General features: G+C 32.2%; 1 protein-coding gene across 4 annotated transcripts; it reads left to right on the forward strand.

Annotated features, from left to right (window-relative positions):
• The first annotated feature begins 5,020 nt into the window (after window positions 1-5,020).
• On the forward strand, window positions 5,021-11,733 carry LOC115992197 (U-box domain-containing protein 35-like). 4 transcript variants are annotated; one of them, XM_031116289.1, is made up of 11 exons: window positions 5,021-5,366; window positions 6,115-6,239; window positions 6,384-6,502; window positions 7,699-7,910; window positions 7,991-8,039; window positions 8,141-8,438; window positions 8,976-9,077; window positions 9,151-9,579; window positions 9,994-10,749; window positions 11,366-11,441; window positions 11,514-11,733. In XM_031116289.1, exons 1-10 carry the CDS (start codon window positions 5,189-5,191, stop codon window positions 11,435-11,437), a joined length of 2,340 nt encoding a protein of 779 aa, XP_030972149.1. In that variant the 5' UTR covers window positions 5,021-5,188; the 3' UTR covers window positions 11,438-11,441; window positions 11,514-11,733. The 4 variants fall into 4 exon arrangements, with proteins under 4 accessions (XP_030972149.1, XP_030972151.1, XP_030972150.1 ...); XM_031116291.1 differs by having other exon boundaries at window positions 11,375-11,441; XM_031116290.1 differs by having other exon boundaries at window positions 7,994-8,039.
• Window positions 11,734-11,964: the final 231 nt, after the last annotated feature.

Here is an 11,964-nt window from a genome sequence, read left to right on the forward strand (position 1 = left end):
TTATGCATAGTTTTCGCACACAATTTTTTTAATTATTTATTTATTTTATTTCTCTCTCTCAATTTTTATTTTTTATTTTTATTGCATCTTCACTTTAGGTTGATCAATTTTTGTATTATTTGGAACTTTACTTTGGGTTGATATAATTAAGTTTTATATTTTTAAGTTGTTAACTTTTTTTCTTCTCTTTGATTTCATAGTTGTTATCCTATTACATTATAAACATAGTATATAGGAATATAATGTTATTTTATTACATACCATGACTTGAATAATTTAGTGTTTATTACTATATATATTCTTTAATTTTTAATCTTTTTATTTTCATCTTATTTTCTATAAATTTCTTATTGTTCTCTCTCACATTCTCTCATGACAAAGTGATGTGGGATGTGAAAGCGTCAATAAGCAGAACCTCTAGAAAATAAGAAACAAAACACGTTTGCTTCTGAAAATAATCTTGAATCCACGAGGTTTCCTTGAATACACAAAGAGAAAAGATCTAGAATCCACCAGAACATAGAAAGACAAAAGTTTGAATTTTATTGATTGAATAATTCTTCAAAAAACGTGTACAGACTTAGGTGCCTATTAAAGGGCTTTGTAAAACTTGATAAACAAGAAAATATATTCTAAAATAACTCCTAATTGATATCTAATCATAACAGGAACCAAATTTGACCTAAAAAGCATTAAAAGCACCTAAAAACAAGGAAATAATAACTCTAAACCTAAAATAACGAAAATTACAAATTAAATACTGAAATTAATAAATCAAAATAATTAAATTGTAGATTCTGTCCTACATCAGACCCGTCCACTTGAAACAAACTTATCCTCGAGTTCATTTTTGAAATATGAAATCTTCCATTTGAAATATGAAATCTTCCATGCCAAGAGAATAAATACTTTGAATACTTCATCTTCCATATCTTCTTGCTAAACTTGAAAGTCATCAATTGAGCAACTTAAACTTCTTGTCCCTTGATCTTCATGCAATTTACAATATTCATTGAATAAGAGTCAATAATCAAATCAAATCTTTCCACCCCAATAAAGTCAATAAACTTTGTTTCGATGTCTCCCACCAAAATAATAGGAACTTGAACATTGCAATCATCTAACTTGACTTCATCGAGATCGTTGACAACTTCCTCTATAATTTATTCTTTAATGGTTTCTACTATCTTGACCTCAAGATTTTTCTCTATAATAGGGTCTTCAGTAATCTCCTCCACAACCTTGATTTTAGGTTCTTCTTCTATAGCAAGGCCTTCACTAATTTTCTCAAAAATCTCTATATTTTCTTCTTTGACTTCTACATATTCTTCAAGAAAAGTATTTTCTTCAACATGCAATTCTTCTCTTAGTGGTGGAATATGGCTCTTTGAAATAATTCAAGTGTGAATTTCTTGGCCAATAATAATCTTGTATTGTATACGACAAGATTTCTTCACAATCCAAAGGATAAAATTTGATAGCAAGCATCTCTTTCATCCTTGGCCATGAACGAATTTTGTCTTTACCTTATCGGATTCTATCAAATTGTACTCATTCCCACCAACGTAAGGCATACTCACTGAGTTTATACAAAGCAAGTCCAACTTTTCTCTCATAATAAATATTTTCAAAGTCAAATAAATCCTCTAAATCAAGTAACCAACCAAGAAAATATTCTTTATAAAAATAACCATTAAAACTTGTAATTCTTTTATAAGGTTTATATGAAATTTGCTTACCAATAGGTTGCTTGTGAGTTATGTCTCTGTGACAGTTATCCCTATTGTTTCCATGCTCCAATGACGGCATTTCAACAAAGATATTTGTGAGTTCTAGCTATATGTCATGTAATACTTGCTAAGTTTTCTATCATTGGAATTGCTACTGTCTCATATGTCAGCTATCAGACTAGGATAAGTCAAGGCTCTAATACCAAATGATGTAGGATGTAGAAGCGTCAAGAAGCAGAACATGTCTACCAAGGGCGTAGCCAGAAATTTTTGGTTGGGGGGGGGCCGAGGTAATATTATCATATTGATTTGCAATTCAAGAAAAATACAAAGTATGACATATATACATATATACATGTCTTCATGCATCAGTTTTAGAAAAAAAAATATAAAATCTAACCAAAATTAGACTACATTTACAAGAAATAATATTTATAGAAATTAAATATAACAAAGTCACTATAAGCAACTATAAAATAAATAGCAGTTAAACTCAACCAAATTAGACTACTATGGTCAAAAATAAATTCAAAATCAATTTCATTCATCTCAACTAAATTTAAAATAAATTTCATTCCTACTAATAAGTCTAATAATGTATCCTCTCTCTACTCTCTAATGATAATTCCCACACCAATACACCAGTACAACATGGGACTTTGAATAGCTATAGGACATAGCCTCACTCAAGAAAAAAAAATGTGGGATATGGTTGACATGTCTTAGAGAATGAAAGGAAAAGTCAAAAAGCTGAAAAGTAGGAATTTGAGGTGAGGCATTTTTATGGCTACGTATTGGAGGAGGGGCCAAGTTTTTCTCATGGGGGGCCAACTTTTAAATGAGAAAGTGTGAGACCTATTTCTTCCTACTATTATAGAGGTTTTAAAAAATTTTGGGGGGACCCAAGGCATAATGTGCCTCCGCCCCTGACGTCTACCTTTAGGAAACAAGAAACAAAACATGTTTGCTTCTAAAAATAACCTTGAATCCATGAGAGTTCTTTGAATCCACAAAAGTCCTTGAATCTACAAGGAGAAAGGATTTGGAATCCACCAGAAAATAGAAAGACAAAAGTCTAAATTTTATTGATTGAATAATAATTGTTAAAAACGTGTACATACTTAGGGGCCTATTAAAGGGCTTCGTAAAATTTGACAGACAAGAAAATATATTCTAAAATAACTTCTAATTGATACCTAACCATAACAGGATCCAAATTTGACGTAAAAAGCATTAAAAACACCTAAAAATAAGGAAATAATCACCCTAAACCTAAAATAACGAAAATTACAAATTAAATACCAAAATTAATAAATTACAATAATTAAATTGTAGATTCTGTCCTACATCACAAAGTGGTTACTCTTAAATTTTTATTATTTCTTGCAACTCTACTTTAGGTTGATGAATCATTGTCATTTTTAAAACTCTATTTTGTGTTCATATGTTTTGGTTTGTATTTTCTATTTCCCCATCATAAGTAGTATTTGGTGTACTTGCTTAAGAATGGAAAAAAACAAGTTTGGGTTGAAAGTACTATTATCTACAATAAAATTTAGAGAATAAATCACATACATTCTATATAAGCTTGTTATAAGTTTTGATTATCATAATAATCTCCTTTTAAGAGAATGAAGAATTTGAATAATTTATTTGAAACTTAAAAATTTTATTTGTACAAAAAAAAGAAAAAAGAAAAACATAGCATACTATAACATAATTTCGAAGAAAATGGACCACCTTATAAGGAATAATATCAATCAAACACAATAATAGAATGATATATTGGTAGAGATAGAAAGATGAAAATAATTTTAGAAATTGTTTAACTTTTAGGGAGAACAAATTTTTTCCAACAAATTTTAGAAAATAAATTATAAATTATATTAAAATTACAAAATAATTATAAATTCCCACGTCTATGACTAGTTAATATTTAAAAGCTAAAGTCACAGAATCATTGTTTCATAATATATTACAATGCAATAATCTACTAATAAAGACAAAAACACAAAATATCATTGTTTCTTACTATATTACTATAATATAAATGTATTTTTGTACAATGATACATAGAATGATGTGGGTGTATTTTGGGGTTATTTGGGCAAATTTAGAGCCTTATGCTATTTTACAATAACTTATGCAAATGCTCTTACAATGAAATCAATGTAAAATTGTAGGGTAGTGCCAAGATTTTTGGAAGAGGGACCCAAATATAAAATTGTAGAGAAAATACCTATAATTATTATTATTTTTTTTTAAGGTCAGGTGGGGCTCGAGCCCTTTTGGATCCCCACCTAGCTCCATGCCTCATTTCAGTCCCCTTCGATTCATTTGATCTAATTTGAATCTACTCTTGAACAAAAATTGGGTGTCATGTTATAAATGAATTTTTACCTTGTAACAATATATCTCTTTTGTATTCATTCATAACATTTTTGGATTTCTAATCTTTTGGATAGTGAAAAAATGTTATTTTATTATAGTGCATATGTATTATCAAATTATTAATGCAAAATTCCTGCACAAGTTAGCGATAATAGTAAGAACTTAAAAATATTACGTGCCATTTTAAGTTTGACAAAACAAAATGCTACACATAATGAAATAGTTCAAACTTGACAGCCTCTAAATAGCACACTCAATGTTACTGGCCGACCATGTAGAATATTGATTGAATGAAAAAATTTTGTCCCATTTTCAATGTTTCGCTTTAAATTCCACTGACTGCATAATCTCATATGTCTCATACATATACATATATATATATATATATATATATATATATTTCTTTTTTTTAAAGTTAAACTTTACTTAATTTATAAGGATAGAAGACCCCATAAAAAAATTATAAAAAAAGGAAAAAAAAAAAAAAACCATATGAAAAGTTGTGATTGGTGGAGTATTAACTGAATCACTAAAATAGGAGATAGGATTTTCATACATATATATAGAATATTGACTTATCATGGTCTCAAAATCACACGCCTCATCAGGAAAGTCAAATATTAGGCTTTTGACTACCTACCAATATTAGTAAGTCTTCACGAGAGAGAGGGAAAGAGTTATGGGGGCCTTTAATTTTTCTAAATTAATTGTCTGTCTTCTTCAAACTCTTTGTGAGGCTCTCATTTGATGAGTAAAATAGGGAAATTAACAAACTGAATGATTTATCAGAAAATGGATTAATTAAGAAAAGATCTGGTCAATATCAAGGCATCAGAATTTGTTGTTTTCAGAGAGAGACAGAGAGACACAGATTTTTCAGCCTCTCAGGTGGCTTTGTAACTAAACAGATAAAGGGTTGTTAAGTTTCATGAGCAATATTTTTTTTTTTTTTTTGACATTTTAAGATTCTGGGTATTCTTGAATAGTTTGTGAAAGGTAGTTAAGATTGTCCAGAGTAGAGTTTTTTAACAGGTAAAGAGCCCTTTTTTTTGTGTTGAAGAAAGAAAATGTGGCTTCCAAAATTGCATGGAGCAAAGAAGACAGAAGGAAATGGGATGGTTGCACTTGCCATAGACAAGGACAAAGGGAGCCAACAAGCGCTCAGATGGGCTGCTGACCATCTTCTCTCCAAGGGCCAAACTGTCATTCTAATCCATGTTGTTCATATAGCATCCTCATCTCCATGTCTCTCTCTCTCTCTCTCTCTCTCTCTCTCATATACACATTAACATGTTAAGTTTATGAGCAAAACTTAAATGCAGTTTCTTAAGTGTTATATTTTAGATTTTCCAATTAAATTCAACCATGTGATTGCATTGACCAATGAATCACATGGTTGAATTTAATTGTCTTGGGAAGATTAAAGTGTTTGTGTTGTATTCGGTCAATATAGCCATATGGTTGAATTTGAATTTAATTGAAAATTTTAAGTATAAAGCAAAAGGAATTGTATCATGCTTTAACTGGTAAAATCGGTTTGGAATAACCGGTTATAGATGAATACAGAAACCGATTTCATAGGGGTTTGGGATTCCTCAATTATTTTGTAATAATTCAGATCACAATGATACTAACAAAGAAAATAACAACTACAGTGCAATGATAATTATAGACAAATATTTGTAAAAAAAAAAAATTGCCAGTTGATATCTATTTAAAATATTTTGGATGCAAAAGGAAATTCTGCATACACCATGATACTTATCTTTGTAACATTTAAATCCTTTTGTTCTTATTTGGATAAAACCTTGTTGCTCTACAACATTTATATTTGTAACAGTAATAGCAGAAACTAAGATAATAGGTTCAAAAAGTTTAATACATCTGAAAAAAGCTTTTGGTGTTACACTAGCAAGATTGCATGCCTGTTCTTACCATGCAGCTAATTTCTCTTCAATACAAGATTACAAGCTATAATGACTTGTGTGTACAGATGGGGGATACCGTGCTGTCATTTGTGATAGCAACGAAGCAGTTGCCTCGCCACACAGAAAACAACTTGAGAAGCAAACTAGGGATCTATTCCTTACCTTCCACTGCTACTGTACTCGTAAAGATGTATGTTTTGGCATTGCTCATTATTTTCTCTTTACGTCATGAGAAAATGCCATTCTGTTTTATTTCTATTCATGATACCAGTTTCTTTTTTTTATTTCTAACCCTTTTCATTTTATTATTGACATGCACAAAATTTTGTATCAGATAAACTGCCTCGATGTCTTACTTGAAGACACAGATATAGGAAAGGCACTAACAGAATATGTTTCCTATGCTGCAATAGAGAACCTGGTTCTTGGTGCGTCACATCATGGATTTATGAGGTAATCTCCTTCTAATATTTTAACATAATCAAGCTCCCAGAAGGGAAAAAAGAAAAGAAAAAGAAACTGACAATAAGAGGTCAATAGATAATATCTTCAAATATTAGAGGGGTTTGTAAAACCTCCTTGGATTATTATGCCACTGTGATATGCACAAAATTCCTTGTTTCTCCAAGGTGTTGCACTTCCATAATTGAGTAAACAAGGAAATAGGAAATAAAAATCATAATAATTAACCAATTGATGTTATGACTCATGAATAAGTGAAGTTATAATTAGATTATTGATCTCTACGAGCAGAACAATTGGAAGTCAGAAAACTACTAAAAAAGAAGACATCATTAATAGTTCAACTGTTCAAACTGAAGCACTAGTAATATAGCCTTTTTATTTTTTTTAAGTAGTAGATAGATAACAAAGTCATCAACAAAACCTACCTGATTATAACTCCTAACTGACAAAACTAATCTTAAGTCCCAAGATCAGAGATATAGTTATGATTAGCAATGATTTCCAAAATCTGATTGTGGGAATGCAGGGTTCCTAAATTGCAAGAGAAAAATGGTCAAGCTGCTAGAGAAATAAAAAAACAACGTACCTTATGTTCATTCTTAATTCAAACTATTACAATGTAAATAGAATTGCATTATTGATTGATTGAAAGAAAAAAGATATAATCCTTCTTATTCAATTATTAAGTAGAGTAGCTTAATAAAAAATTAACTAATATCTACTCAGTTTGAAATTGTCAAATGATTAAGTTAATTGCAGCTATATGATCCAAACAAATTAATCAGTAGCACCATTTTTTCTTTTGCCAAAAAATCTTTTCTGGATTCGTAGGAAGTTCACTATCAAACAACAACAAAAGGGCAAGTACATATTCAGAAAGAATATCGACTCCACTCAAACTTAAAAAAGTTATAGTAACCCATCTTCAATTGAACAATGTAGTTTTATTTGTTATGTATGAGTCACATACAGTGAAAATACTTTCATCATGCTTTCTTTGTAGTTTAAACTGGAGCAGCAGACTCATCACTCTAATCAGCTAACCTAATCAATTGTGTGACCTACATTTAAATTAGAACGAATATATGAAGCTGAATATCAGAAAATAAATCCATAATTGGATGAGGCTATAGATGCATTGACTATTGTTAGTATACTTTGTTTCAATTCTTTTTCTTATGCAGATTCAAGTCATCAAGCGTTCCAAGCACTGTATCAAAAGGAGCACCAGATTTCTGCTCTATATATGTGATCTCAAAAGGGAAGGCCTCTTCAGTTCGAAATGCTTCTCGTCCAGCCCCCTATACTTCCCCACTACTTGAACATATTCAGAATATAAACAGCAAACGTATTCATCCTCCTGCCTCACCCTCCAAACGTACCATGAACTTAAGAGGTTTGCTCCTCTCAATTATGTAGATTTCTCAACTTGTCTTCATTTAAGTATTGATACAAACATCTATCATTTATGTGTAGCAGAAAGGACGTCATTTAAGCCTCATAACTCAAGCGATGAGTCAGTCAGGTTAGTCATAATAAATCTCCCCAATTGAGAATGATATCATGCAGTAAATTTGTTAACACCTTAGTGTTATGGATAACTGACTTCATCATGACTGAACGCAGGCCACCGCAGACAAAAGGAGGAAGAGGTTTGAATGCAAAGGCCTATTCGGACTTATCAGAATCAGATACTGAAATATCATTTGTAAGCTCTGATAGGCCAAGCATTGAACGGCTGTCCCCTACAGTCTATGATTTTACTGATTCAGGCCGAACATCTCGGCTTTCAACCAGCTCAGATCAAAGTTTTCAATCAATCCATTTAGATGCCAAGTTCAGTGACCTCAGTTTTCTGCATGATATCTCATCATTTTCACAGGAGAGTGGTAGAACGTCATGTTCCTGGTCATCCCAAAATTTGGTAAAGACATTCTCTTCCTAAAAACAGCATTTCTTTGTAGTAACCATCTGACAAGTCATACCTAAATGGTTCCTTTAGTCGTACCTTTCTAGGAAATTTCCTAGTAGTCTGACTTCACATGAGTCTTAAACCTCCATATGCCAACCCAAACTGATTTCACTGTAATTTATTCTTTAGACAGCTTGAACAAAATTATCCCTTAAACCTTTCTGTTTTCTCAAGTATTTTTTTCCCAGGATAAGCACATTTTTTTTGCTTGATGCCTATCCAAGATATCCATTAGATTGAGCACAAAGACATAATACAATGGCTACTTGTGAGATAGCAGAAGACGAACCATTTTCAGTGCATCATTTCTTCTAAATTAAAACATTCAATTTTATTTCATATGATGCATTGCAATATCATTTGAAGTTCAACAAGGTTAAAAGAATTCAATAGCCTGCACCATTTTTAAATATCAAAATTTCTCATTAAGATGGTACCATACATCCATCATCCAGATAATTTCCACTTATGGGTATTTAAAATGTGCAGGATGATGTGGAATCGGAGATGAGGAGGCTGAAGCTGGAGCTGAAGCAAACAATGGACATGTACAGTACAGCATGCAGAGAAGCACTTACTGCAAAGCAAAAGGTATTTAAAAGACAAATCTAATTTGTGTCTTCTCAAAATTAAAAGATAGTTTCTAAAGTTACAGTTACCATAGGCATCGGAGCTGCATCATTGGAAACTTACAGAGGAGCACAAGTTTGAAGAGGCAAAACACTCCGAGGAAGTTGCACTGGCAATAGCAGAGAAAGAGAGAGCTAGGTCCAAGGTAGCCATGGAAACCGCCGAAGCAGCAAAGAGGATTGCAGAGTTGGAATCACAAAAAAGAGCAAATGCAGAAATGAAAGCCCTCAAAGAAGCAGCGCAAGCTAGGGAGGTTTTGGAAAATCTAGCCCGAAGTGATCTCAAATACAGGAGGTACACTATTGAGGAGATTGAGAAGGCAACAAATTTCTTTGCTGAATCTCAGAAGATTGGGGAAGGAGGTTATGGCCCTGTCTATAGGTGTTACCTTGATCATACACCAGTCGCAGTCAAGGTTTTACGTCCAGATGCTGCTCACGGTAGATCACAATTTCAGCAAGAGGTGCGTAACCAAGAATTTAGACTGCTTAACATGCATGAATAAATCATATTTCATGCACTTGATTGTATTAGACAACTAGGCACGCAAAAAACAAAGAAATAATAAGATAGCATACATTTAAAATTGAAAAAACAAGTGGATCCGAACATGGTTTTCCAATTTCAAGTAGCCACCCTATGAGGAATACGTAAGTTTTTGTTGAATAGTACTCCTTTCAATTTCAAGGAGCCTTGCACATAGGCTTGACAGGATGGTTACAAACAAAAAGTTATTATGCCAAATCCTCAAGAGCTTGTAAAACAAATATTTGGTTAAACATTTCATTTTCTTAAGCACTTCCTCCCGAACATGACATGCATATTACCAATAAAGAATGAGTTGCTTCTTACATTTTCCTTGATAACTCTAATGCAGATAGACATACTTAGCTGTATAAGACATCCCAATATGGTACTCCTTCTAGGAGCCTGTCCCGAGTTTGGCATCCTAGTGTATGAATACATGGCTAATGGAAGCTTAGATGACTGTATCTTCCAGAAAGGACACACTCCACCTCTCTCTTGGCAAATCAGGTTCCGAATTGCTGCAGAAATTGCCACTGGCCTACTCTTCCTCCATGAGACCAAGCCAGAGCCACTGGTGCACCGTGACCTCAAGCCAGGAAACATTTTGCTAGACCACAACTATGTGAGTAAGATTAGTGATGTTGGATTGGCCAGGCTCGTACCTGCTGTAGCTGAAAATGCAACACAGTACCACATGACCTCAACAGCTGGAACTTTCTGCTATATTGATCCAGAATATCAACAAACAGGAATGCTTGGTGTGAAGTCTGATATCTATTCCCTAGGAATCATGCTTCTGCAGTTGATAACAGCCAAGCCACCAATGGGGCTGACTCACATTGTTGAACAGTCTATTGAGAACGGCACATTCACTGAGTTGCTGGACCCAGCTGTGCATGATTGGCCAGTCGAAGAAACCTTGTGCTTTGCAAAGCTTGCACTCAAATGTGCAGAACTCAGACGGAAAGACCGGCCAGATCTTTGCAATGAAATTTTTCCAGAGCTCAGTAGATTGAGAGATATAGCTGAAGAAAAAATGAATCATGTGCACCCTTACGCCAGTTTTCATCCCTCGCCCAATCACAGCAATGCTTCAACACAACAGGTGAGTTCAAAACATGTAAATTATCAGGAACATTTATTTGCTCGCTAAATATACATGATACCATTCACTATACTTGGCATTTGAATTACTGTTAAATCTTCTCCCAAATCAGTAAATAATTAACCACATAAAAGGCAAAAGAACTGATTTTTTTTTCTTATTGGGCTCATGGCAAAAATAAATTTACTAGCTACAAAATTGAACGGCGAAAGATTAACTACAAAATTGGTTGTAGTTTTAAGCTACAATCTTACTCAATATCTTATTATTGGAGGTGAATTTTGACAAATCCATCATTGGATTCCATCTTTTTTTTTTATATTTTTCATGCTTGCAAATTTTCTAAAAAATTAAAGATCAATAGTTATGTCATCAATAAATTGTTTAAATTACAAGTTTTTGTAGTTTAAAATTATACATAAAATGTAAGCTTATATATCATATAATAAATGATATCCAATCGACACAAAATTTGACATGTGTATTAAGAGTGTAAAGAACGTACAATTTAACGGTTAAATTTTCAAAATATGTAATAATATTTATTTTATTGAGTAAGGTTGTAATTTTAAGCTACAACCAATTTTGTAGCTAAATATTTTTCTTATCGAAATAGTTTTTGCAGGATGTTATAAGCAATCCACTCCTTGAAAACTTATCAAGTACATCATCACTAGCAGAAAAATAATCAGGTATAGATTGATAAACACTTAAAGCAAAAAGTCCAACGATCAAAATCTAAAGATTGTTTGTTTTACTTGCAGGTAACTGAGTAATGCTGGCAGGTCAATTCAATTCAAGTTCCCTTGAGGCAGCATTGGGACAGAAAAATCCTTTTTAATTAGTTGAATTTTGTAATGATAAATTGAAATGTAATTCGAGGTTCCTTTCTTGGAATTTGATTCCCATCTTGATGGGGTTTTAGAAAGTGAAATTGGCATGCTAGTATGTAATTTATTTTTATTTTTATGTAAATATCATTGAAAATATAACTTTTTTTTTTGAGAAACATTGACAATAGAACTATAGAAGTATAATAGAGTGGATTTTATTTTAATCCTAGCTGTGGATCCGTCCATTGAGCGTGATTATTTAAAAAAAAAAAACTAATTTAATGAAGAGTAATGCATTTCATAATCATATTTATGGCAACATAATTTTATTATTATTAATGTATAATTGTTTTATTTAATTTTTGAAACCTTCATTCTACCC

This window comes from Quercus lobata, chromosome 5 (assembly GCF_001633185.2).
Source record: "Quercus lobata isolate SW786 chromosome 5, ValleyOak3.0 Primary Assembly, whole genome shotgun sequence".
Classification (NCBI taxonomy): Eukaryota; Viridiplantae; Streptophyta; class Magnoliopsida; order Fagales; family Fagaceae; genus Quercus; species Quercus lobata.

Coding starts and splice junctions, on each gene's coding strand:
- LOC115992197 (XM_031116289.1), top strand. CDS start 5,189: ATGTGGCTTCCAAAATTGCATGGAGCAAAGAAGACAGAAGGAAATGGG. Junction 9,078..9,150: donor CACTTACTGCAAAGCAAAAG/GTATTTAAAAGA, acceptor CAGTTACCATAG/GCATCGGAGCTGCATCATTG. Junction 9,580..9,993: donor GATCACAATTTCAGCAAGAG/GTGCGTAACCAA, acceptor ACTCTAATGCAG/ATAGACATACTTAGCTGTAT.